At 32.5% G+C, this 25,490-nt stretch overlaps 2 protein-coding genes across 2 annotated transcripts; one reads left to right on the top strand and one right to left on the bottom strand.

Annotated features, from left to right (window-relative positions):
• Positions 1-9,052: 9,052 nt before the first annotated feature.
• On the top strand, positions 9,053-11,834 carry LOC125817081 (nudix hydrolase 15, mitochondrial-like). Its single transcript, XM_049496658.1, has 4 exons — positions 9,053-9,347; positions 10,114-10,256; positions 10,679-10,798; positions 11,616-11,834. The coding sequence occupies exons 1-4, from the start codon at positions 9,053-9,055 to the stop codon at positions 11,832-11,834; spliced, it is 777 nt and encodes a 258-aa protein (XP_049352615.1).
• Positions 11,835-20,498: 8,664 nt separating this feature from the next.
• On the bottom strand, positions 20,499-21,684 carry LOC125817143 (uncharacterized). Its single transcript, XM_049496706.1, has 2 exons — positions 21,268-21,684; positions 20,499-20,704 (listed from the first exon to the last, which is right to left on the bottom strand). Exons 1-2 carry the CDS (start codon positions 21,682-21,684, stop codon positions 20,630-20,632), a joined length of 492 nt encoding a protein of 163 aa, XP_049352663.1. The 3' UTR covers positions 20,499-20,629.
• Between the last annotated feature and the right edge of the window lie 3,806 nt (positions 21,685-25,490).

Genomic DNA, 25,490 nt, shown 5'->3' with positions numbered 1-25,490 from the left:
TTAGAGGCTTCATAGACAAACAATCAGTTAATTAAATTTATTTGTCACTACTTTATTATTGGCTTATGTTTCTGAGTCATAGGTTTGCCATTTTGGCTAAGTTTGAATGTTTATTTAAAGACGTTCTAAGTTATTTCACAAGTTCCTTTTTGACTATTTCTTGTGTTTAAGTCTTCGGCTGAGTAAGAAAGTCAGGCCAAGGGTTCCCTTGGGGCCAACAATGGTTCTCAAGTGCCAGCCACGTCCGGGGTGTAGGCTCGGGGCGTGACAAACTTGGTATCAGAGCACAGATTTCAAGACTCCTAGGGAGTCTATAAAGTTGTGTAGGTAGAGTCTTAGTTATCGGTGTGAAGTGCGCCATGTCTATAATTATGAGGCTGCAACATTTAGGAAATTCGTTCACTTCTTTAATACTCATTTCGTGTGTTAGAGTTTTATCTCTAAAAAGTTTCTTTCTAGCTCGTGCTTGCGCGTAACTGATTGTGAGTTGGACTGTTTTGAGAGTGTTTTCATGGGGCGTTTCTTTCCCCATGCGCTAAGAGAAGCAAAGACATGGTTGCCGACATGAGGAGCAGGATAAGTTTATTCGTAGTTTGGTTGACTCGTCTGTCAAGTAAGGAAAGTAAGGCAGCCATGCTAATAGGTTACATGGGCATAGCAAGGCTGATGATCCATGTGCAACAAGTTGAGAAGGACCAGTTGAAGGATAGAGAAGAGTTTGAGAATAAGAAGGCTAAGACATTAGGGAATAAATTCGGGCAGCAAAAGAGTAATGCGAATCGGTCTTATTTCCAACATAAGCAGAAAGGACCTATTTCATCATCTGCTAGTGCACTTGCACCAAGGAACAAATGTGAGTACAATAGTTAGAATTCTCAGAACTTCAGAGCTAGACCTGCGCATTCGCAAGGTAGTAAGGCACAAGGGGGTATAAAACTCCTGCATATGCTAAGTGTGGTAAGAGTCACTCAGTGTCGTGATGGCTCCACTAGTTGCTTCAAGTGTGGCCAAAACGGTCTTTTTATGAGAGAGTGTCCTAAGAGCAGATAGAGTAATGGTAATGGGGGAAATAGAGCCTAGTCTTCTTCAGTTGCTCCACCAGATAGAGTTGCATCTAGATGAGCTACTTCAAGGGCATACGGAGAAGGAAACCGTCTTTATGCTATCGCTAGTCACCGAGAGCAAGAGGATTCACCAAATATTGTCACTGGTATGATCCAAGTCTTCAATTTTGATGTTCTTTTTTAGCCTTCGGTGTTTCTGAACTGATTGTGAGTCTATTCTAGCAGAAAAAGTCTATCGTGATTGTTCCGTTTCCGCCAATCACAAGAGTACCATGGCTGATTTAGTTAAGTTAGACATAGTAGAGTTTGATGTCATTCTAGGTATGGACTGGCTTCATGCCTATTATGCATCAATATATTGTAAAACTCGAGTAGTCAAGTTTCAGTTTCCAGTGAACCACTTATAGAATTGAAGAGCAGTTCAACAGTGCCTAAGGGTCATTTTATTTTGTACCTTAAGTCAACAAAGTTAGTTTCCAATGGGTGTGTGATCTATCACTTAGCCCGAGTTAATGACTCTAGTGTTGAGATACCTCTTATTCAGTCAGTTTCAGTAGTAAAAGAGTTTCCAGAAGTTTTTCAAGATGATCTACCCGGGGTCCCTCCTGAGAGAGAGATAGCCTTCGGTATAGATATTTTTCCAGATACCCGTCCTATCTCTACTCCGCCATAGAGAATGGCACCATCAAAGTTGAAAGAGCTTCAAGAGCAGTTGAGAGATCTTTTAAAGAAAGGTTTTATTCGACCAAGTGTCTCACCTTGGGGCGCTCCGGTCTCATTTGTAAGAAAGGAAGATGGTTCCCTTAGGATGTGTATAGAATCGTCAGTTGAACAAGGTTATCATCAAGAATAAGTATCTGCTTCCAAGAATTGATGATCTTTTCGATCAACTTTAGGGTGCTACCTGTTTCTCTAAGATAGACCTCAGATCTGGCTACCTTCAGTTGAAAGTATGGGAATATGATATTCTCAAGACAGCATTCAAGACCCGTTATGGTCATTATAAGTTCTTAGTTTGACCATTGTTCCTGCAACATTCATGGACCTTATGAATAGTGTATTCAAGCCTTATTTAGATATGTTTGTTATCGTGTTCATTGATGACATACTAATCTATTCAAGGAATGAAGAAGATCATGCTAGTCATCTCAGAATAATTCTCCAGACTTTAAAAGATAGAGAGTTGTATGCCAAGTTCTCTAAGTGTGAGTTTTGGCTTGAGCTTGTGACATTCTTAGGCCACATTGTGTCTGGAGAGGGAATAAAAGTTGATACCGAGAAAATAGAGGCAGTGCAAAATTGGCCTAGACCCACATCTCCAACTGACATTAGGAGTTTCTTGGGGTTGGTTGGACATTATAGAAGGTTTGTCGAGGGATTTTCATCTATTTTATCTCCTTTGACCAAGTTGACTCAGAAACCAATGAAGTTTCAATGGTTTGAAGCTTGTGAGAAAAACTTTCAGGAATTGAAAATTAGGTTGACTAGATGCCCCAGTTTTAACCTTATCAAAAGGTACTCAAGGTTTTGGGGTGTATTGTGATGCATTTAGAGTTGGTTTGGGTTGTGTGTTAATGCGAAATGGCAAAGTTATAGCTTATGCCTCCAAATAGTTGAAGGCTCATGAGAAGAATTACCCAACCTATGACTTAGAGTTGGCTGCTGTAGTATTTTCTTTAAAGATATGGCGTCATTATTTATATGGTGTTCATGTAGATGTATTCACTTATCACAAGAGCCTTCAGTATGTGTTCACTCAGAAAGAGCTTAATCTCAGACAAAGGAGGTGGTTGAAATTACTCAAGGATTATGACATGAGTATTCTTTATCACCCAGGTAAGGCTAATGTTGTTGTTGATACTTTAAGCAGGTTGTCTATGGGTAGTACCGTCCATGTTGAAAAATTGCATGGGAGATCCTTGATTAATCATACCAACTGAAAATATTGGTATCGAGGATAGTTTATCTTATGAAGAGATTCAGGTTCAAATTCTAGATCGTCAAGTTCGCAAGTCGAGAACAAAAGAGGTAGCATCAGTCAAAGTCCTTTGGAGGAACCAATTTATTGAAGAAGCTACTTGGGAAGCTGAGAAGGATATGAAGAAGAGATATCCACATCTCTTCGAATCCAGAGAAGTTCTGAATCAAGGTACTAATCCTTTCTTAGTATTTATTTATAAGTTGGCATGTTGTTTTGCATTTGCTTGTAGGTGTTTGAACTGAATGTTGCATGTTACACCCTTAGCCTAGTAAGAGTAATTTCATTCGAGGACGAATGTTCCCAAGGGGGAAATATTGTAACATCTCGCAATTTAAAATAACTAGGAAAAAGCTAATAATTGGAAATAGTCATTTTTGGAAAGAATAAAAATCTGGAAATTTTGTTTAAGTTAGGAAAAATGAGTTTTTGGTCAACTTCAAATGGCCATAACTTCTATCTCAGAATGAGTTAGAGGTACTTCCAGATATGGTAGGAAAGCTCTTGGAATGATCTTTCCAACGCCACCGAGTTTACGTGATTCTGAGTTCGTATGAGTGAGTTTTTCCCTTTGAAAGTTGGGTTGTTTGATTAAGGAAAGTCTAATCTGGATTTTGGAAGGGTAATTTAGTCTTTTCCTTACCTAATTATTCTAATTCGTTTTTAGGAGTTAATTGGGGAAAATTCATATTTTAGATAGTTTGGAAAGGTTGAAGTTTCACGCTAGGGCTTGGAGAAGAGGGAAAACAGAAGAGAGGCAAGATTCGTCAATATTGTCAAGTTTAGCTTGTGGATTTCGTAGGGGGTGATCCCTACAAGGTATGTGAGATCACATAGCGTTGGGTTAGTTCACCCACGCGCCCAACTTGATTCAAATTCATCAAAGTATATTGATTTGAAAGTAAATCCCTTGAATTCTTGATGAAGTTCGTTTATATCCTTGTGGGTTGTGTTGTTGGAGTTTTCTTGAGATTGATTCACGTTTTTAGTTGTGTTTTCGAGTAGAATCTAATGTTATTTGAGGGTATAGATGATTCTAAGTGTTTGGGGAAAGAACCAATCGAGTTTAGAGGGTTTAGAGCTGGAAAACAAAGAAGGAATTTCATCGGGCAAATCTGGGCAGTGCCTCCGCGTCACAGACCTGCTCCCCAGATTTGGGAAAAATCGTTTGTCGTCGTGGAGCTGTCACGGACCGTTCTGCTTCAAAATTTGTTTTCGAACCAAAAATTTAAATACTTCTCCACATCGCGGACCCACCCTCAGACAATGATTTCTTAATCTTTTCTCATGTTTAGCTATCTAAAATCATTCCTAAATATTATGAGATCTTTCTTATCACAAATCATAATCCTTGAATCCATAATTCAATTCAAGGAAAGTTAAGAGTCAAGTCAAGAGAAGTTAAGAGTCGAGTCAAGACAAGTCAAGAGTCAATTTAAGAGAAGTTCATAAAGTTTTCCAAAAGTCTTTTACAAATGTTTTAACTTTGTTTTAAGACTTGAGTTTTGAGTTGAGTAAAGAGTAAAGTTTGAAGTGTGAAGTGCATTTCTTCAAAAGAGTATATCGGGACTATGTATTTCCAAAGAGTAAATGTTTTCACATTTAAACAAGAAAGGAAACTGAGATTTCCAAAAGAGCCTTTGAGCTAAGTTTTCAGTAAAGAGTAAGTGTAAAGTTCACTCTTCAAAGATTATACGGGAACTAAATATTCCCAAGAGTTAAAATATTTTCACATTTGAGCAAGAAAGGAAACTGAGATTTCCAAGAGAGCTTTTTAGCTAAGTTTTTGAGTAATTATCTCAAACCAAAGAAAGAGTTTGTTTTAAAAACTTATTAGCTAAGTATATTTTGGGACTAGTATTGAGCACCGATATGGGGATACAAGTTCATATTAACTCAAGTCTCCATAAACCATGTAGCCATCATGGGTAGTAAAGGATCATACTTTTTAGATGACTCCTTAAGATGCTTTTAGCATAAGCTAGTGGATCCACTAAGTTAAGTAGTTCTACATGACGACAAAGTACAGGACAGTTCTGAAAGCGTGGGCAATGACGATGTATCACCACTTAGGCTCATAGTAGTGGTTGTCGATTAGAGAATCTCCCACAGAATCTATATTACTTTATTATATGAGTAAAGTTGAGTTTGTTATTGCCTTTTTCTTTAACGAACTAAGTTATTTTCTATTGTTTTAAATGCTTTGTATAAATTGCACTATTATTGTTGTTTTACACTGCATTTTGAGTTGAATTATTCAGGAGTTGAGTAAAGCCAAGGTAAATTTTTCTTCGAGATTCTTTTCAAGATTAAGTTATGTTTAGCATTCCAATTCGTATACTCGTACATTCAATGTACTGATGCCAGTTTGCCTGCATCTTATTATGATGCAGACACAGGTAACCAGGATCAGCATCCAGTGCCTCGTTGATCCAGTTTGAGCACTCAGAGTCTTGTGGTGAGCCTCCTTGCTTCCGGAAGATTCCCTTTTATTGCTTTCAGTTTATTATTAGTCATTAGGATGTCATGGGCCTGTCCCGACTTCCATCTCAGTTATTTAGAGGCTTCATAGACAGACAATCAGTTAGTTAAATTCATTTGTCACTACTTTATTATTGGCTTATGTTTTTGAGACATGAGTTTGCCATTTTGGCTAAGTTTGAATGTTTATTTAAAGACGTTCTAAGTTTATTCACAAGTTCCCTTTTTACTATTTCTTGTGTTTAGGACTTCCGCTTAGTAAGAAAGCCAGACCAAGGGTTCGCTTGGGGCCAGCAATGGTTTTCGAGTGCCAGCCACCTCCAGGGTGTAGGCTCGGGGCGTGACACTTAACTTTAAATAAAGTCTTTTTTTTTCAGAAGTAAATGTTGCCCTTACACAATCTGATTCTGAGGCTATCATTATGGAACAATTAACGGAAGATGCACATGATTTTTTGAACTCTAAAAGAGTTGCGAAAAAAGATATCAAAAAACGAGTTGGCAATCAAAATGTGGTGCAACAATTGGCTAGGAATTATAGTTCTTTGGCTACTGTTGATGGAGTCTCAAAGTTGCATGGTATATGTATTAATGAGTTTTGGATTGATACGTTAGTAGATTCAACTCCTAAATCTACTTTGATTGGTGAGGAGGCAGTAAAAGAGGGTGTGGACCATCAAGTAATACCTGAAGCTTCAATTTTACCGAATGAAAATTTTGCTTAAACCATTGAGAATGATTTGGAAGTCGATGTTTCTGGCATTGGGAATTCAAATCACGAATCTTTAAATGAGGTCCCCCAACATGTTGAAAAATGAGTACATCAAGTCAAGGAAATTGTAGTTTCAACTGCTATGAATATGAGTGAGGACGTTGATGGCTCATTAGCAATAATGCTAGACAAGGATTTGAACACAGTGAGAGGAACTAGCAGCAAAGAGAACTGGAACATGGTTATACGTAGGAAGACATCATCTAATGTTTCTGTGAGTTCGCAAAGTAATTCCTCAAATGACCTATTATGCTCGAATAGTTTTGATGCTTTCTTGAAGGATACATCAAAAGATGGTATTGTTATGGCTCCAACATTACACATTTCTAATCCTGAAGTAAATAAGATTATTCAAGAATGTGAGGCTGCCATGACACTCAAATCCAATTTAGCGATCAAGCCACCCATAGTCACTTTGAACACCTTAGCTCACAAGGTCCCTATCCAATCTTTGGAGTCGTTTGGAAAACTTCAAGTTGAATTTGGACAGCTCATTTTGTCCAAAGGGAATGACAAAGATTTGATGAAAGGTATGTCATCAGTTTCTCAAGCTAATCTCACAAATAATTTGATAATTTCAAAGGAAAACCAAGGGTAGATGAGTGCTCCTAGGTGGGCTGATTTGGTTGATGAAGAAGAGCAGGTCTCACCTCCTAGTTTGGATGGAAAATTAAGTCCACAAGCTTTAGAATTTGTGCCTAAAAGTGTTGTTGCAAAGAAGAATGAATTAGGCCTTAGCATTTAGAGTTAATCCCACTAAGGCTTATGCTATTGATTTGGACGATGATTCTTTTGATGAGGATGAGGAAGATAATATACTAGACGAATGTTTTGATAAAGTGGCTAGGGAAAGGGATATCTCATCTAGGCATCAAAGAAGTGGAAGTAACAAAAGCAAAAGGAAGACACACAGTAGACAACACAGTTGAGATAGTAAAGTGACCGGGGAGTTTGTTCCAAGGCAACTACCTATGCGACTGACAAAGCAAAATCATATGACAGTGTCAATAGATTTAACAAGATCCAATCAACCCAAGAAAAAGTTATGAACTATCAAGTTTTGTTGGACAAATTTGAAGAAGAAGACAAGAGGAAAATACTTCAGGTTACTTTAGACGGGCAACCTATTTTTTTTTAATTCATACAGTTGTAAAGGAAGGTTGAGGTTGATAACACAACTTTCTTCTTGGCTTTTATATATTTGCATTATTTAAGTATCCTCATTTGTAATATCATCATAGAGTATGTTACTAACTCAATGATGGTCTTAGACGGGCAACCTATTTTTTTTTAATTCATACAGTTGTAAAGGAAGGTTGAGGTTGATAACACAACTTTCTTCTTGGCTTTTATATATTTGCATTATTTAAGTATCCTCATTTGTAATATCATCATAGAGTATGTTACTAACTCAATGATGGTCATAGAATACCTAGTTCTCTCTAGTTCTTATTTTCTTCATGCTTGTTAATTAGTAGAGGTTCATAACATTAGTAAGGTAAGGCCTAACCCTCCTTGCTTGTACTTATCCCTATTGGGGATTTTTATATGTTTTTTATATTAATAAAACACCACTAATCTGTCTAGTCGTATATTAAAAAAAATTAAAAAAAGTTAAACTTATATACCTTTTACGTTAAAAAATGAAAAGCAGGGGAGTACCTACTTTTAGTTTTTAACTTTCTTCAAATCATTTTAAACTTATTTTAAATTATTTTATTTTAGCCAAACACTTTCAAAAGCTAAAAATTACTTAAAGTAGATTTGACCAACTTTTAAACTGATTTAAACGGGCTCTAACTTTTTCAGACTAATAAAATGTTGAAAAATTAAAAAATTAGAATACAACCGAAAGTAATTTTTTTTAAAAATACTAGAATCACTAACGTATTTATTAAAATCTAAATTAACAAAAAATATATTTTATATACTCATTTTCTTCTTTTTAATTTTCCTTTTTTTCTCATTTATTTCTTTATTCATTTATTTTTCTCTATTTTTCCTTATTTTTCTCCTTTTCCCACTTTTTTCTCCTTTATTTGGTTCTTTTTATTTTTGTATTTTTTCTTTTATTTTCAATTTCTTTATTTCCTGATCTTATTTTTTCCTTTTTATTTTTTGATTATTTTCTTATTCTTTATTATTTTTCTTTCTTTTTTCATTCATTTTTTTTCTCAAATCATAATATTGCTTATTTTTTCACCAGAATTTAATTTCTTATGTTGTTATGATATCATTGACCGTTGCTTCAATCCTTCAGTGAGACCTCTATGATACCACTTTAAATTACGGTAAACTTTGAAAAGAAAAACATCGTAAAAGTGAAAATAAGATTTTGGGTGTTCTCTAAATTTCAAATATCAATTTAAATTGTATTTAAAATTTTCATGACCAAACTCTATTTTTTTAATAAAGTAAAAAAAATGAAAAAAATCTGAAGGGCCTTTCTCACTTGTTGGAAGTCATATAAGGTTTTCTTTAATCGACAAACAAGGAAGAAGTCTACCACACCAACCCTTTAAGAGATAGGAACTCCAACACAATGGTAAGAAAAAGTCACTACTAAATGGATCTCGTAGATTCTGAAGTTGGGCATTATTAATATCTATATATGATAGTAAATAAATAAAAGGAAGCATCCCCTAATTAGGCATTCCTCAACTGCACCTTTATGCAACTCAAAATAAAAGTAGTACTATTTCCATAACTTACTTTATAGTAGCACAAATTATTCAACCAAAACCCCCATTCTCCCAAAATGGCTTTCTTTCCTCCTAATTCTCAATTGATGAATTGTGAGTCTAATAAAAAACTTCAACCAATCATTAATTTTTCTTCCAAGGAGGATAATGAAGAAATTAGTGATAATAATTTGCATGAAAATTGTTACATTGTTGGGATCAAAGAGTACATAACAACTAGAAATCTTCACTTATCTAAGGTAATTTCTAGAGAAAAAAGAGCAGCTGTTTTGATATGCCTTTTTCAAGGCCTTGAAGGTGAAATTCGTGTAATTTTAACCAAAAGATCCATGAAACTTTCCACTCATCCAGGTAATTAATTTCTTTATTGTTTTGCACTTTGATTAAAAATAAATAAATTGAATCTTGATCATTGTTGCTCATGATGAGTAAAATGATTAAGAATCATTAGCACCTATGTGGTTAATGTAATCTTGGATTAGTTGTTAAAATATAAAGCTAGTCATATTTGAGAATTCGTAAAGATAGCCAAGTAACTTTTATCCTTTTATCTTTTTCTTGGAAGGAAATGTCTCCCAAGTAAGAATATTTTTTTGGCAACAACTTAGCTGAAAGTTGCATCGAATAATCTTGAAAATGAGTGATTTTTAACTTTTGACCTTCACTTGCCAATAGGCGAAGTTTCTAAGGTCAAAAGTGTTGTCCAAAGGGCAAAACTTGTTAAACCTGAAGTTTTGTCCACGAGGCATATTTGGTCCACATGCATGGGGCATATTTGAGGACCATCCACCTCCAAGTTCATTCTTATAAAATATTCATACTCTAGGCATATTTTTTCAAAAATTAATGTGCAATTTTACATTTTATATGCACCAATAGTAAATAGTTTATACATTTTCAATGTATTTAACTTCTTGTAGCAAATTATTTACGTTGCTTTCAATGTTACCAAATTATGATTACTATAGACAATTAATTATTTAATTAGATGTTAAAAAAAAACTATACATTACATATCCAATTTTTGGCCAAAAAAATACATATGGACCCTTTTAATGACACTATTAATTAAATAGAGAATAAACACTTTATAATATATGATTTTGTAATGATGAAGGAGAGGTAGCATTGCCTGGTGGAAAGATGGATGAAGAAGATTTAGATGATTCTGTCACTGCTCTAAGAGAAGCAAAGGAGGAGATTGGTTTGAAATCCAGTCTTGTTCAAGTCATTACTAATCTTGAACCATTCATATCATTGGTATATTCATTACATCTTTAAAAATATTATTTAGTTTCACTTCTTTATATTTCAACAATTTATATTCCAAATTAATTCCTACTTTAATAGATAAAATAACAACATAATACATAAATATGTCCTTAAATTAACTTGGTCTCAATTGTCATCTATGCCCTCCAAGTTTGAGTCTACACAAGTAGACACTTAAATTTATATAAAGTCGAACAAGTAAAAACATGTGTCTTACGTGATAATTCGCGTCCTACATGTATTATGCCACGTAAGACGCATGTGTCTAGTTGTTCAACTATATACAAGTTTGAATGCTTAAACAACATAGATGTCAACTGAGGCAAAGTTAAAAGACAGGATATTATATCTAATATAATTGGTAGTAGAAAAGTATTCACCATAAGTACGTACTATGTTTATTATTGCAGCACCTACTTACGGTTGTACCAGTAGTGGGGCTATTGTCTAGAATAGAAGAATTTAAGCCTCTACTTAATGCCGACGAAGTTGATGCTATTTTTGATGTACCCTTGGATATATTTCTCAAGGTATTTATTCACTTTATTATATGCTCTTTTATTTTAGGTTTTATGTCCTAATACTATAATTTTGTTTTATTTTAATCACTTATTATAAGGTCATTGCCACTTGAAGAACGTAAAACATTTAGTAGTTTTTGTTTTACTACGGGCATAATACATAAATATGTCATTTAACTTGACTTCAACTAATTAACATTTATGCCCTTCTACTTTGAGTGTGTACAAGTAGACACCTAAACTTGTATAAAATTGAACAAGTAGACGTACACGTCCGGCGCGACATAATACATGTAAGACGCTACATAGGACACAATTGCCATGTAGGACTCGATGTAAGATGAATGTGTCTATTTGTTCAATTTTATATAAGGTTAAGTGTACTTGCGCACACTCAAAGTTGAAGGGCATAAATATCAGTTAAAGCCAAGTTAAAGGGCATATTTATGTATTATGCCTTTTTATTATGTATTAACCCGATCCATCTGTCTCAATTTATGTGACACATTTCATTTTTTGAGAGTCAAACAGTTTTGACCGAGAATTATTGCTCATGGAATCTTCAATTTTTTTTAAATGAAATTTATATATTTTTAAACTACATAAAAATATTATTTATTATTTAAAATATTTAAAAGATATATGAAAATTTACGGTCAAAGATAGACTTGTTCGAATCTCAAAATCTGAAATGTGTCGCATAAATTGAGACAAAGGGAGTATATGTCGGCATGAAATGAATTCAAACAACGAAACAACATTAATGTGATTTCATTTAGTTGATCACAACTTATTAGAGACTGAGACGTAATTATTATTATTACAGGAAGAGAATCATAGACGTGTGGAAAAGGAATGGGGAAGATGGAAATATGTATGTCACATATTTGAATATGAGTCATCAAAGAAAGGAGTTTACCAAATAGGGGGATTGACAGCAAGCATTTTGATTCATGCTGCATCAATCATTTATCAAACAACTCCTTCTTTTTCTGAATGTCTTCCTGATTTTAGTCAATTGCAATTCACCCTAAACATGAATTAAGCACTTGGGTGACATATTTTATTTTTAGATTTCTTATGAAAAATAAGTTATTGATTATGTATAAGTCTAAGAGATGATGATTTATAGACTATAAGTTTCAAAAGTAGTCATCAATAGCAAAGTTGATGATGTTATGAACTTTACTACTTATATACTAAAAGAAGAAAGGATCACATGGTCCAAGGAATTTATTGTGAAAATTATTTGTGGAAATTTCATGGGTTAGTCAATTTTGGACCCTGTAGTAATATAAGTTTGTTTATCTCATTAATATTTGTTATCATTTGAAATGTTAGAGAAATGATAGTTGTTTTTCGTTAACAGTTAAAAGTCAAAATATTGTTATTGGACTTCAAGTAATATAGTGATAATAGTGAAGTGTCGTATTTAGTGGCGCAGAGCTACAATTTTTATTAATGTGTCAAAATTTAAAATAATAAGCACACAAAAAATGAAATAAAAATGCTAAAGTAAAAAAACCTTGAGTCAGGTTTAAACACTCACTACCAAAAAATCGCCTTTTAGCCACGGTTTATTAGCCACGGTCGCAAAAACTGTGGCAAAATTAGCTAAAAAATAAAAAATTCTCTACATAGTACGAACTGTGGCTAAACATCTGTGGCTAAAATAGCCAGGTAAAATTTCATTCCCATTCTTTATTTTTTCATTTGCCTCCTTTTCTATTATTTCCCTCTACTCACTCTCTTTTCTCTCACTTCACCCAAAACCAACCCCCAAAATCTAAATCGATTTCTGCCCAAAATTCGACTCTCTTCTTCAAAATCGATTTCTGTCAAAAGCCGCTTCAAATAGTTGTGTAATGTGGTAAGTTTTCTTCGTTCAAGTAAGAAATCTTTGGAATCTAGTGTATTTAAACTCAAATTGAATGTAGGGTTTTGGATAAAGTTTTTGTTTATTGAAGTTATGAGCTTTTGAAATCTGCAATTTGATGTGTTTTTATTGGGTTTTCATGTTGTAAAGAATAGAAATTTTAGTGGTAGGTTATACATCCTACTTTATTTATGTTGGAAAAATCATGCTCACACCTCTGGAAAGATTGATGGATATATTTTCCCCACGAATTTTGTAGATAAGATTATACATTGGAGGAATTATTATCATAAATCGATAACCTATAAACTTATATATAAATCTTGAGAGGTGTGAAATTTTGCAAGATTAGATCTCCTTTTGTTTTGTTCTGTGCATTTCTAACCATGTTCTAGTTATCGTTTGTTTCTGTATAAGGAACATGAATTTAAGTTCAACATTTGAAAAATTAAAGAGCAGTGCCTATCTGGGATCAAATACGTTACTACTTGTTTTAAGTTTTATTGGGTTTTCTAGTTGTAAGAGCATAATCATTGTTAGAAAGCCTACGAGGACGACAAGCTGACAACAATAGCACAATTTCCCTAAATTTTGATCAACTAGATGACCAAATTGTGAATGAGAATATCACAACTCCTACTCTCGGTAATGGAAATTTAATTTCTTCTTCAAGTTTTGTTGGAGCCAGCTCACAGGTGAAAAATGAGTCGTTACTTGTCCACATTAGAGGTTAGAAGTAATTTCATATTAGAGTTGATTGTTGCTTTGTATTCTTTATTATTAGTTTGTTGTTATCATTACTTTTCATTTCTGTTAATGGCTTGTTAAAATGATAGATACTTCAACCGGAGAAGTTACTACTCAAAAGATGCAATCAAATCGAGTTTGAAACTTTGAAAAAAATTAAAAAATCATGGTGGAACTAAATGGTGATGGAAAAGGAAGTGACAATGGTTCAAATTTGCTTGTGAGATTTCTTGGCAAACTTTCTCAAATGTTTGTATTTTGTCCCATATTAGTTGAGTGATGGGATAGGATGCCACATGAAAAAACAAAACGACAATGGCAACTTATTGAGGTAACTAGCTAACTTTATTGCCATTCAAATAATGTTATCTTTTTCAATAGGTACTGATTTATGAATACAAACATATATGAAGGAGAATTTTGAGTTTGATTATGAGATTGGATTTAAATGGGTGATGCAATCTTTACGCGAGAGGTGGAGGGCCCTTAAATATAAGTTACGATGTAATAACTTCTACCCCAACAAAAGTAAAGAAGAGCTACTTGCTAAGCCTCCCGAAAATGTGGATTCTATTGATTGGATTGCCTTTGTGCATCACTGTAATAAGGATAAGATGAAGGTAATTGTTGTTCATAATTTGATTCTTTCTTTCTCTTATTTTTTGGGTAAATAATTTTTATTAATAACCAAAATGGACTTTACAACTCAAGGTAAAAATAAAAAACAGAAGAACTAGGTTCGATATTCATTCGAAATCTCTAGGCTTGCATATGTAGACTCTTAGGAAAAAAAACAATTTCAACACAGTTTACGTTGGGTATACATTCAGTTCTCTTAGTTTTCTAGCCGACTAAGGTCTCAAATTGGCTCTCAAATAAACTTTTTGAAGGATCATTTTGATCAGGACTTCATCTATTCTTCTTGGCTTTGGAATATCCTCAGTTAAACATCTGCCACAAGTGTTAAATTATCCTTGTAAGTGTCATTCTGTAAATAGCATCCCATGAAACATTTTCTTTGCATTAGTTTTCAATCCATCGTAATTCACCCTGCTACTCCATTGGACTCTTGCTACATAACAACTTTACTTCAGAAAAGTATGGAAAGGAAGAAATATGAAACTTTCTAACTCCTAAGTTCTGTACATACACAATATAACTCATTTTGTACATTTAAATATGCCTTCAACTATAAATACAATAAGAATTAGAAGTTATAACTTATATGCTAAATTTGTAGAGACAAAAAGGGCTGAAAATTACTAGTTACTTATAAGAAACTTATGTGATGTCAATGAATGCTTCAAATATGTTGGTAAGTTCTTGTTTCGGCTTTGCAATGTCTGTTTTTGCTCTCTCCCTTCAACATCATTAGAGCTTAAACTCTTTTCTCGCTCCGATATCTTCCTTTTAAATTTTATATTGCATCCTTTGTGTGGAAGTAGATACTCCTTTTAAGATGCCAACAATTATGAAATAGGATATAGTTGAATGATTGTTGAGCAATCTAAATGAACATGTTATAAAGACCATTGTGAGTCTGAAAATTTAAGATTGATTTTTGTTTGCTTTCATTAAGTAATATTGTTGGTGTTGGCTGTGATAAAACGATTTATATAGCTTTAAGAACTTGTGTCCTACATCTTGTGAAATTGTGCCCTTCTATTACATGTAATTAAATTTATGTTTGATAATTACAGAAATAAAGTGCACAAAATGTAAAAAATAGAAAGAAACTTAAAGTCTCGCATGCCGGTGGTAGCAAAAGCAATGCAAGGAGAGGTCGTCAAATGGTATGTTTCTTAACCTTGAATTCTATTTGGAAATCATTTTATTGTATCAAGTGAAATGTGTTTCATGTTTATTTTTTATTTATATATACTTGATTAATGACAGGAGTAAAAATTGAAAAGACTTGTGTGTCGGAGTGAGGTTATTTTGTCAATTTTACTGAAGAAGGATGGTAATTATGTGAATGAGATTTTAGCTGTAAGATTTATATACCTGTCCATTTTCAAATTTCAATTATGGTGTTGATTTATTCTTGTCTTTTTTCTTTGGTCTATAGCCTAGCATAAGACTCAACTAGCTACCAAAGAATAAAAATAAAAAATAACTAATGTAGCAGCTGCCTTTGTGCTACAAATGTGTCTGCCTAGGATGCTCTTCATCTTTCCTCGTCAAATAACTTTGAAATTGTGATAATTTGTATTGGGTTCTCTCATTACACATTAGAAAGTGGTTTTTGTTTAAGTTTTAGTCAAAATAGTTGATGTCTTGTAGTAATACTTTTGTTAATATTTTTTTTGTACAAATTATGTTAACTTTTGTTAGTAGTAGTGCTTTGGGGTGTGTTCTATTTGCCTATAGTATTGTGAAAATATCTTTTCTTGTAGGATAAGATATCGGAGCAACTACCTAAAGATCAGGAACTTGCTGCCAGTTCAGGTGTTCCTATGAAGATACTAGCTCATTCTAATGATGCCGTTGGAAAAGTGTATGGAGTTGAGCATTCTGATCGAGTGCATGGTTTAGGTGGTAATGTTTGCCCTTCAAATGCTTTTGGAATGCCTCGCATTCAATTAGTCATGTGAATCTTGGTAGCTCTAGTAGTATGTCTCATCAACGTGTTAGAGACCTAGAGAAACATGTAGAAACCTTGAAAGAAAAGGTATATAAAGAGACAAAAAAACAGCTTGAGGCGACCAAATAAACGCTCGAGGAAACTAAGAATCGACTTGTGCAAAATGAGGATCAGTTGGCAACTCTTCATAAGCTTTTACAAGCTAAGTTTGGTAGTGAGTTGCCTACTTTCAACTAATCTTCTTAGCCTTTAGTATATTTTAAGACAAACTATATATATGGTGTTTCATTTAACTTTTAGTATTTCCATTACTCTAGTATTTGTGGTATTTTGTATGAATATTCAAGGTTTGAAGCTCTTATCTTTTGTGACTATATGTAGAACAATGTTGGAACTTTGATCATTATTATAATAGCTAGTTTTGTGTGTATACTGGTTCAGTAAATCTTTTGGAAATCATTTTATTGTATCAAGTGATAATTATGTGATCACTGTGAATGCCTATCTATTAGTGTATTGATATTGGGATATATAGCAGGGAAATTATTGTTTTTTTTAAAAAAAAACTCACTTTTGCCACGGTTGAACCGTAGCTAGTTCATATTTTGTATTAAAGTTATGAGCAAATTACCAACGCCTAAATTAGCCACGGTTAATATATGCATAAGTCATGATTTGTTGTAGGCAAATTTACCCATGGGTAGACCGTGGCTAAACACAATCTAAACCGTGGCTAGAAGAAAGTTACCACGGACGCTAAAACCGTGGCAAAATTCATGGCGACGCCCCTGTTGGGCACGCAGCTGGCCGTGGCCAATATGTGATAGCCACGGTTTGGCTACCATTTAGCCACGGTTTCACGCGTGGCTAAAAGGCGAATTTTTTGTAGTGACTTGACCTACAAATAGTTGAGATCTTTTGCAACACCTCAACCATTGTTCTAATTCTTCACCTTGAATCAAGAGGTGTCAATAGAAATATATATATATATATATATATAACATAATTTTCCTACAAAGAAATATCACTTTACACTCCTCGAACAAGATAGCTCTGCCCCTACTAGTACCATAGGAATTTATTTATCTTCTTATATATATTCAACCCGAAATGAATTCTTTACTCAAGAATTTTTTTTCAAGAGCTTTGAATGTTTTGCTTAACTATGCTTATCTACAATATTTTTTCTCAATTGTTATGCTCAATTGTAGATGTGTAAATAGAAATCCTATTGTTAATTGTATAATAAAGTAATTACAAATAATATGAAGTGAATAACACATACAATATAATCGAAATAATCAGTCAACAATGAGGTGAAAATAAAGAAACTAGATGAATCTCGTGCTCCCATATCGCTACAATTGCGTTCTTGCTCTCTCCAAAGATGTATAATCCTTCAAAAATGAGTTCTTAAGCATATAATTATTTTATACCTCATTTGTGCAATCAATCTATTGACTAATAACAACTGCATAAATAATAATAGACTAACCGATTTTAAGTATCATAAGTTGAAAAAAGACTTAAACATTAAAAAAGTTAATAATCCGATCCATGTACCTCTTATGGTTTAAACCTAGTCTGGCCCAGTACCAATATCCTAATTTCAAAAAGGGAAATTATGCGATCAAACAAATTTATACTATTTAATTACCCATCATAGCTATAGTTTGCTATAATTACCATTTGCGACTAACATTATACATTAATTATGTGGGCTGACTTCGAGTTTGTATAATTACCATGTTTGTGTATGTATTATTCGCCAGAATATACAAATACATATTTATAATATACAATTATCTAACCGACATACATATACAATTCACCTCTCTCCCACTCTCTGCCCTCTCTCGCTCTCCTCCCTCTCCCAATCTCGTTCGCCTCCTCCTCCCTCTCCTAATCTCGCTTGTCATATATACAAATGCATATGTATAATATGCAATTATCTAACCTATATACATATACAATTCACCTCTCTCCCATTCTCTGCCCTCTCTCGCTCTCCTCCCTCTCCCAATCTCGCTGGCCTCTCTCCCTCTCTCCTCCCTCTCCCAATCTCGATTGCCATATATACAAATGCATATGTATAATATACAATTATCTAACCGATATACATATAAAATTCACCTCTCTCCCACTTTTGCCCCTCTCTCGCTCGCCTCTCTCCTCTCTTTCCTAGTCTCGCTCGCCTCTCTCCTCCCTATAACATGTAGCTACTTATTGTAATTATCAAACTATAGATATGGAGAGTAATTAGGCTATTTTTGAGTGACTATATGTAAAAGTTCCTCTTTCAAAAGATTCTACTGGATCAGATTGATTCTGTCCGGCCCACATAATAGGCTTACTAATTTGTTAAAAGAGAAAATTACTTATTTTATTTTATTTTTACACAATAAATTTATTATTTTATTTTTTAGATTTAAATATTTTAAATATATGGGATGACCCAATATTAAGATTTTAAATAAATAAAAATTATATTTTAGAACAAATAAAAGAATTAACTAATTAGTAACGAAATCAATTTAATTAAATAGGGGTTAAGAGTATTCTTAGACCAAAAAGATGGAAGGAGGGATATCTTTGAACCATGAACAAAGGTAAGAGGTATTTTTAGACCAAAAGGTGGAAGGAGTGTATTTTTAAGTCATTTTCAATAGGTTAGGGATATTCTTGGCCATTTTCCCGAATAACAATAAATCCTATACAATTATTATTATTTCTATATAAAGACCATATGTATAGATTCTATCTCTTAGGATCCATGGCAACTTAGGATTCTCCTGCTGTGATTCTATTATTTTTCCATACAAATAAGTAAATAATTAATACACAATATTGAATTGGTTTCTATGCCTATTATTTTTGGATGTCTTTTGAATTTTTTGTCTATTATTTTGATTTATTTTTTTTACTATTTTCTTGGATCAAGTCTATTTTAGTTGGAAAAAGATTCTCAAAGTTTCTTACAGATATAGTCAACATCTAATATCATTAAAATAATAATATAATAATTGAAGAAAAATAGTGAAAACACAATTTTGTCTAAGAGAAATTTTGTAATGAAAGTCAAAAAGTTCCATCAACATTATTAAGAATCTTCATAATTTTAATATAATATAGACTGTTGATAAGATAAATTAAAAAATATAATATAACTTTGTTTAATATTTTAAAACTTTAAATTAAATTATTTAAAGCTTATTATCTACCAATAAGAATTTTAAAAACAAATATCAAGGTATGTTATTAGAACAATTGGTCTTACAATTCTTCCATATTTCTTGTACCTTTGAATATTTTGGACTTTGGTTAGGAATATTAAAGATCGCGGCCTTATTTTTTTGTACTTCCCCTCATCTTCTTTTAAAACCCCTCATCTTCATTTTGTTTAAAGAGCTCACTTTGCCTAATAAACAATCTTTTCTTTTTGTTCAAATGTCTCACTTTGCCTAATAAACAATTAGGCTACAATTTTCTGTGTCTTGAACATTTTTTGTTAGGAATATTAAAGTTGTGACTTAAGTTGACACATATATGATCTTATATATATATATATAAGATGTTTATAAAATATATATATAAGGTGTTTATAAAAATAAAAATAAAAGCAAAAATAGAAGTGCAATACAAATTTCTACATCACTCTTATTTACGAAAAATATATTTAAATTGTGAAAACTCATACAATAAATTGTAAAAACTACATTAATTGTATACTTTTTCACAATACATTGGGTTATTTATGTGATGAAACAGATTTCCCAATCTGTCCATTGAAGAGGAGAGTACTCACTCTCATGAGCTTTCCCAAAAGAGGGACTTTTTGGTCAATAATTAATTGAAGAACAATAAGTCGCCCAAGAACATGGACAAGCTGAGTTTTTGATCGAAAAAACAATAAACCTTTCAGAAAAAAGAGGATAAAGGGAAACCAAATCTCTCAAATGAACAATTCAAAAAAAAAAAGATAATAAAGGGAAACACCAGATCTCTCAAAAGTACAAAAATAATAAAAAAATATGAACAAAAATAAGTAAGTTGTTCATGTTCCTCTCTCTCCTTCAAAGAGCAATATTATCAAAATTGTAATCTTTAACTAGAATTTTTTAATGAAGCAGAAAAGTTAATAGATATAGATATTGTATAAAATGTTTATCAAGACATGCTTCTAATAACATTTTGTTGAAGTTGTTGTCATGTATGAAAAAGTTAGTAATCCACTCCATCACATTATTTTCATTTTTCCATCACATTATTTTCATTTGTTTAATGTGACACATACGTTGAAATACAACAAAAACAAAAACAAAAAAATACCGCTTACCCATAATTTTTGTCTTAGCCACAATTCTCCCTTGGCCAAACCTCACTTATTTTTTTTTTGCTTTTCGATTTATTTATATAGAAAACTATATTTACCATATACTAAGCCGCATAATACAAATTGTAGCAGGTAGGAATCAAGGATGCAGCATTTTCCAAACACAATAAGAAGTTGAACAAATTAAACTACGATGGTGATCTCATGTATATATGTCACTTGTTGTAATTGTATATTACACTAGCTACTTCAACTTTTCTTGTCATAAAGTTGCATGAAAATATTTGGAAAATCATAGATTTAAAATATTGCAGTCAAAACAGCCTCTCCAAGAACATGACCCTCCACAGCTTCTAGTAGTTTATCCTTTGTCACCTGCCAATCATCCAACAAACCATATTACATTAATAATCGAAATATCAATGAAGTTAGTGAATTCTGTTGAACCTATAATTACCGCTTAGCTATGACCCCGTTGTGTGTGTAGGAGTGTGTGAATCCAACCACTTAGGTTCTTGGATATTGAACTTTCCAAATTATGGAGTCAAAAACTTTGATGTGTTACTTTGAAAATTCTAGAGATCATAATATATCATATATACATTTGTGTCAAAATGTGGAACCTTATCATGAAAGTTCAATCATGTTGGATGATTTATTGACTTATTTTAAGTGCTTTTAAACTAAAATAATTTTTAAGCACTTTTAAAGTGGTTGAATAAATTAAAAAGGGACTTAATTTTAAGTCAATCCAAACAGACACTTACTAATATAAATTACCATTAATCAAAGATGAAAAAATCAATCCAAATATACCCTTAATATAATTACTTCCTAATCCAAAATCTCTATTTTCATTTGTGTATCTTTTTTTTAATTTTTTAAAAACTATATAAAAATACTATAAATCTCAATAATTAACCAACTTCGGAATATACCTTGTTTCCAAGTTTGAGCTCATCATCCAAAGCAAAAAGCTTAAACTCAAATCTATGACCATGATTTGGCAACTTAGGTCCACGCCATCCTGGGACTTTCTCATCATTAATTCCTTCTTTAACATGACCATAATCTCCACCTAATTCTTCACCTTTACCAGAAAATCCTTCCGGCAAACCCTTTAAACTTGGTGGAATATTAGTCACAACCCAAATAACCCATGGTACAATAGGTGCATCAATATCTTGCACTACTAGTGACAAACTTTTAGTGTCTTGTGGTAAATTGTACCATTCTAATGGTGGTGACATATTTCTTTGTGCACCTTGACCTTCAAGTGTGTATTTTCTAGGTAATTTTCCTTCATGATTTATGTTTGGTGATACTAGTCTAAACTCATCACTTGCATTTGCCATTTTTTGTGTGAAGTTGTTTGATTTTAGATTTGTATGGATGAGAAGGAAATATAAATAAGGGATTTGATGACATTTGTCCTAATTACAAGGTTTGTGTTGGCATGAGATGTTACACGTTGAGTCATACGTGTTTTTAAGTCATTTATATTTAGTTGACACTTCTTGAGCCATCACTAGAGTTTCTCAATTATTCTATTTATTTATACCTTCTTCTCGAAGAGATAGGGAAAAAGGTGGGAAAAAAAAGAGATTTTTATCTTTTTCATGAGCGACGGATTCAGAATTTATTATTAATAGTGATAGATTAAATAGGTTAGTGATTTTTTATTTTATTTTTTTTAATTAAAATACGCTGAAGCAAGCTGCTCCTTTTATTAATTAGAGATTCTGTACAATTTTAATTGAACCAACAAATTAAAGCAACTAACAAAAAGACAAATAAAATCTCTTGGTCCAGTCCATTAACGTAACTGACCAAGTTTCTATGATGTTCCCTGCTAAGCAGATATTCTTTCTTAATTAGCTCATCCTCTTCTTTCCTCCTTTCCCAATTTCTCCTTTCTTTTGTTCATTTTAGCTTCTTTCTGTTTTGGGTTACCTCCATTTTGAACGCAAGAGACAATTTGAAAGGCAATTATTCTTGCGCTACACTTTGTTGTTTGTTAGAGGCACGAAGTGGGTTTAAGATATAAAATATAAAACTAAAATGTGGCAATAAGGATTCAAACTCGGGTTGGCTGGGAAAATTGAACCCTCTTCACCACTCAGCCAAGGGTCACACTTGTGTTAATAGGGTCAAAAGTTAATATATACATATAAAATTTTAAAAACTGATAAAATATATATATGCATACGATATTATTTTTCAACAAAGTGGATTGATATGAACCCACTTGACCCATTGTAGGTCCGCCCCTGATTAGAGGTTCAAAACTAATATATGTATGTGTATACGAAAAATTTACCTTATACGTATAATATAATTTTTTTATAGAAATTATTTGAGTGAATCCCCTCCACCCCTAGATCTGCCCCTATTCTCAACTATAAGATTGTTGCTGGCATGGGACGGGGACGGGGACTGGGGGACGGGATGGGACGGGGGTCATTTTGGCCGGGATTTTGGGAGGACCGGGATTGGGGGATAAAAATTTGTTCCATCCCGTCCCATTATATATACGGGATAGGACGGGATGGGACGGGACGTGGAATTTTTATTTTTTTTTATATGTTTATTTATTTGTATTGAAATTATATGTTATTGAATAACATTTTTAGTTTATTTAGTTTCCAATAACATTTTTAGCTAATAAAAAATGCTTAAGTTTTCAAATTTCAAATTTCAAGTTTCAAGTTTTAAATTTCAAATTTGTATTTTAAAAGAATTTAACTTGAAATTTCAAATGTCAAATTTCAATTTTTAAATTAAGTATTTTAAAGTTAGTATTTTAAAATTAAAATTAAAATGCAAGACAATAATCATATAAAAAAGACTTGAATAAAGCCTTCAAATTTATTCAATAAAATCTAATTGCAACTTAGAACTTCGAAGTTACAATTTACAAATATTAGTGGAGTAACTAATCTACGCAGCCACCTTCTAGGAAGGGTTCTGTTTCAATAAATTCTCATATGTAAAACTAATATTTGTTACAAATATTAGATGAGTAACTAATTTACGCAGCCACCTTCTAGGAAGGGGTCTGTTTCAATTAGTTCTCGGATGTAACATAATATTTGTATTCTCCTTTAAAATTCAATTCTAATTGTCGCATCATATCGACGGTAACATCCTCCGGTGTTGGCAAACTTGCTAGAAATTCTTGTAAGTCTAATTCATCATCACTAGATCCAATTACCGCATTAATCCAAGCTTCTTTTTTGAAACTTAACCTTGGCAAATTATAATTCCTCCTCTCGGCGTTGACCCAGTCTCTAAATGAAACTGATGTTTCCAAACTTTCTTCCGCCAATGAATGTCTATGATCGCCAAGTTGAAACCTTGCCGCACTAAAAGCAACATCTGATGCAACTGATGAAGCTTGAATAGCTAGAACATCACGAACAATTTTGCTCAAAATTGGAAATACAACGCTCCGCCTCCTCCACCATGCTAATAAATCTTCATTGTCATCTTCGTCTTTCACTGTTTCTAAAGATTGATTAAGATATTCTTCAAAATCATCACGGTTAGTAGAATTAAAACCAAGAAAACCTCGCATATAACTTGAAATTCGAGCTTTACTCTGAGGATTAGAAGTTTGACCAACTTCTCCTTGAGTATTTCTTGTAGTTATATCTTTTTCATACAAAATTTTTGCTTCTATTTTTATGCAAGACTTACAAATTTCACAAGTTGAATTTTTTTCGGTAAAATTTCTTAAGTATCATAAAAAGTTTCAACAAGTCCCTGCACACCTCGTAATTTATAGTCAGGATGACGTAAAGTAGCAGTTAAAAATTTTGAGAAATAGAAAAAAAAAAATTAAAATTTTTCAATCATACCTTCAATTACAACTCTAAATTTTTCAATTTTTCTGTATTTAGAAAATTGAATTGAAATAGCACAAATATTTATTAATACTGATGAAATAGTAGGATAATAAATTCCAAAAAACATGATTGTAGCATCATAAAAAAGTCTTAAAAATTCTAATAGTTCATTAATTTCTTCCCAATCTTCTTCACAAATTCTCTCTAATGGGTCAGCATTATGAGCATTAAACACCATTTGTATGGGTCTTTTATATTCGTAAGCAACTGAAAACATTTCGTAAAAAGAATTCCACCTTGTTTTAATATGTCTTAAAAATTTTCTTGGTGGCAAATCACATAGTACACAACGCTCATTAAATTCCCTAATTCTAGCAGCTCTTTGAGCATAAAAAATTCAGGCAACAGCATATTTAATTTTCATACAACCACATTTAAATAATGAAATATCATCTTGTACAACTAAATTTAATACATGTGCAACACATCTAACATGAAAAGAATTATCATCAATTGAACATAATCTAGTTTTAACATACTAGCAGCGTTTATATTATTAGATGCATTATCTAATGCGACAGACATTATTTTATCTATAAGCATGTAATAATCTAGAACACTCAAAATATTTGAAGCTAAATATGCACCAGTTTTTTCTCTACACATTCTTTATAACTTAAGATTCTTTTTTGCAAATTCCAGTTATGATCAATTCAATGTGTTGTAACAGTTAAATAATCACGTCCATTAACACTACGATCCATGTCCGAAGTTATAGACACTCTACAATCTAATGTGCTAAATATACAACGAAGATATTAACAATGTTTACCTTGATATACAAAAACATCAGATTTAACAGTATTTTTTGAAAAACCTCTATAAGTAGGATTATAAGTTTGTTGAATATATTTAATAAAACCAGGATGTGAAGGAAAACTATAAGGCAAATCACAAACAGAAACCATTTTAGCTAAATTTTTGTGATCTCTTTCCTTATTATATTTACATTGTGTTAGTGAACCACCGGGGTTAGAAGGATCTAATGTTCCTTGAACCATGTTAGAAGCCCCTACCAATTCATTAACATTAATATCAAAATCATTAACTGGAATTCCTTTTTTTCTATCGGCTAATGATTTAGCTTCTTTATATTGAATCGGCACACAAGATAACAAATGTCTATTTAAGCCCCTCGTCCCACCTTAATTATATGTAAAGTGTAATATAAAAATAATAATAACACAAATTAATGACGAAAAATAAAATATAAATATTATGAAACGAATGTACCAAACGTCTGCGTTAATAGC

The sequence above is a fragment of the Solanum verrucosum genome, unplaced genomic scaffold (genome assembly GCF_900185275.1).
Source record: "Solanum verrucosum unplaced genomic scaffold, falcon-dt-bn FXZP01000094.1, whole genome shotgun sequence".
Classification (NCBI taxonomy): Eukaryota; Viridiplantae; Streptophyta; class Magnoliopsida; order Solanales; family Solanaceae; genus Solanum; species Solanum verrucosum.
The sequence above is the reverse complement of the archived record's forward strand: the minus strand, read 5'-3'. Positions and strand labels throughout refer to the sequence as shown.

Bases quoted from the DNA above. Each gene is read 5' to 3' on its own strand.
- LOC125817081 (XM_049496658.1), top strand. From the start codon at position 9,053: ATGGCTTTCTTTCCTCCTAATTCTCAATTGATGAATTGTGAGTCTAAT. The intron at 10,257-10,678 runs GTATATTCATTA...TTATTATTGCAG, and splicing joins TTGAACCATTCATATCATTG to CACCTACTTACGGTTGTACC. The intron at 10,799-11,615 runs GTATTTATTCAC...TTATTATTACAG, and splicing joins CCTTGGATATATTTCTCAAG to GAAGAGAATCATAGACGTGT.
- LOC125817143 (XM_049496706.1), bottom strand. From the start codon at position 21,684: ATGGCAAATGCAAGTGATGAGTTTAGACTAGTATCACCAAACATAAAT. The intron at 20,705-21,267 runs GTATATTCCGAA...GATGATTGGCAG, and splicing joins AGCTCAAACTTGGAAACAAG to GTGACAAAGGATAAACTACT.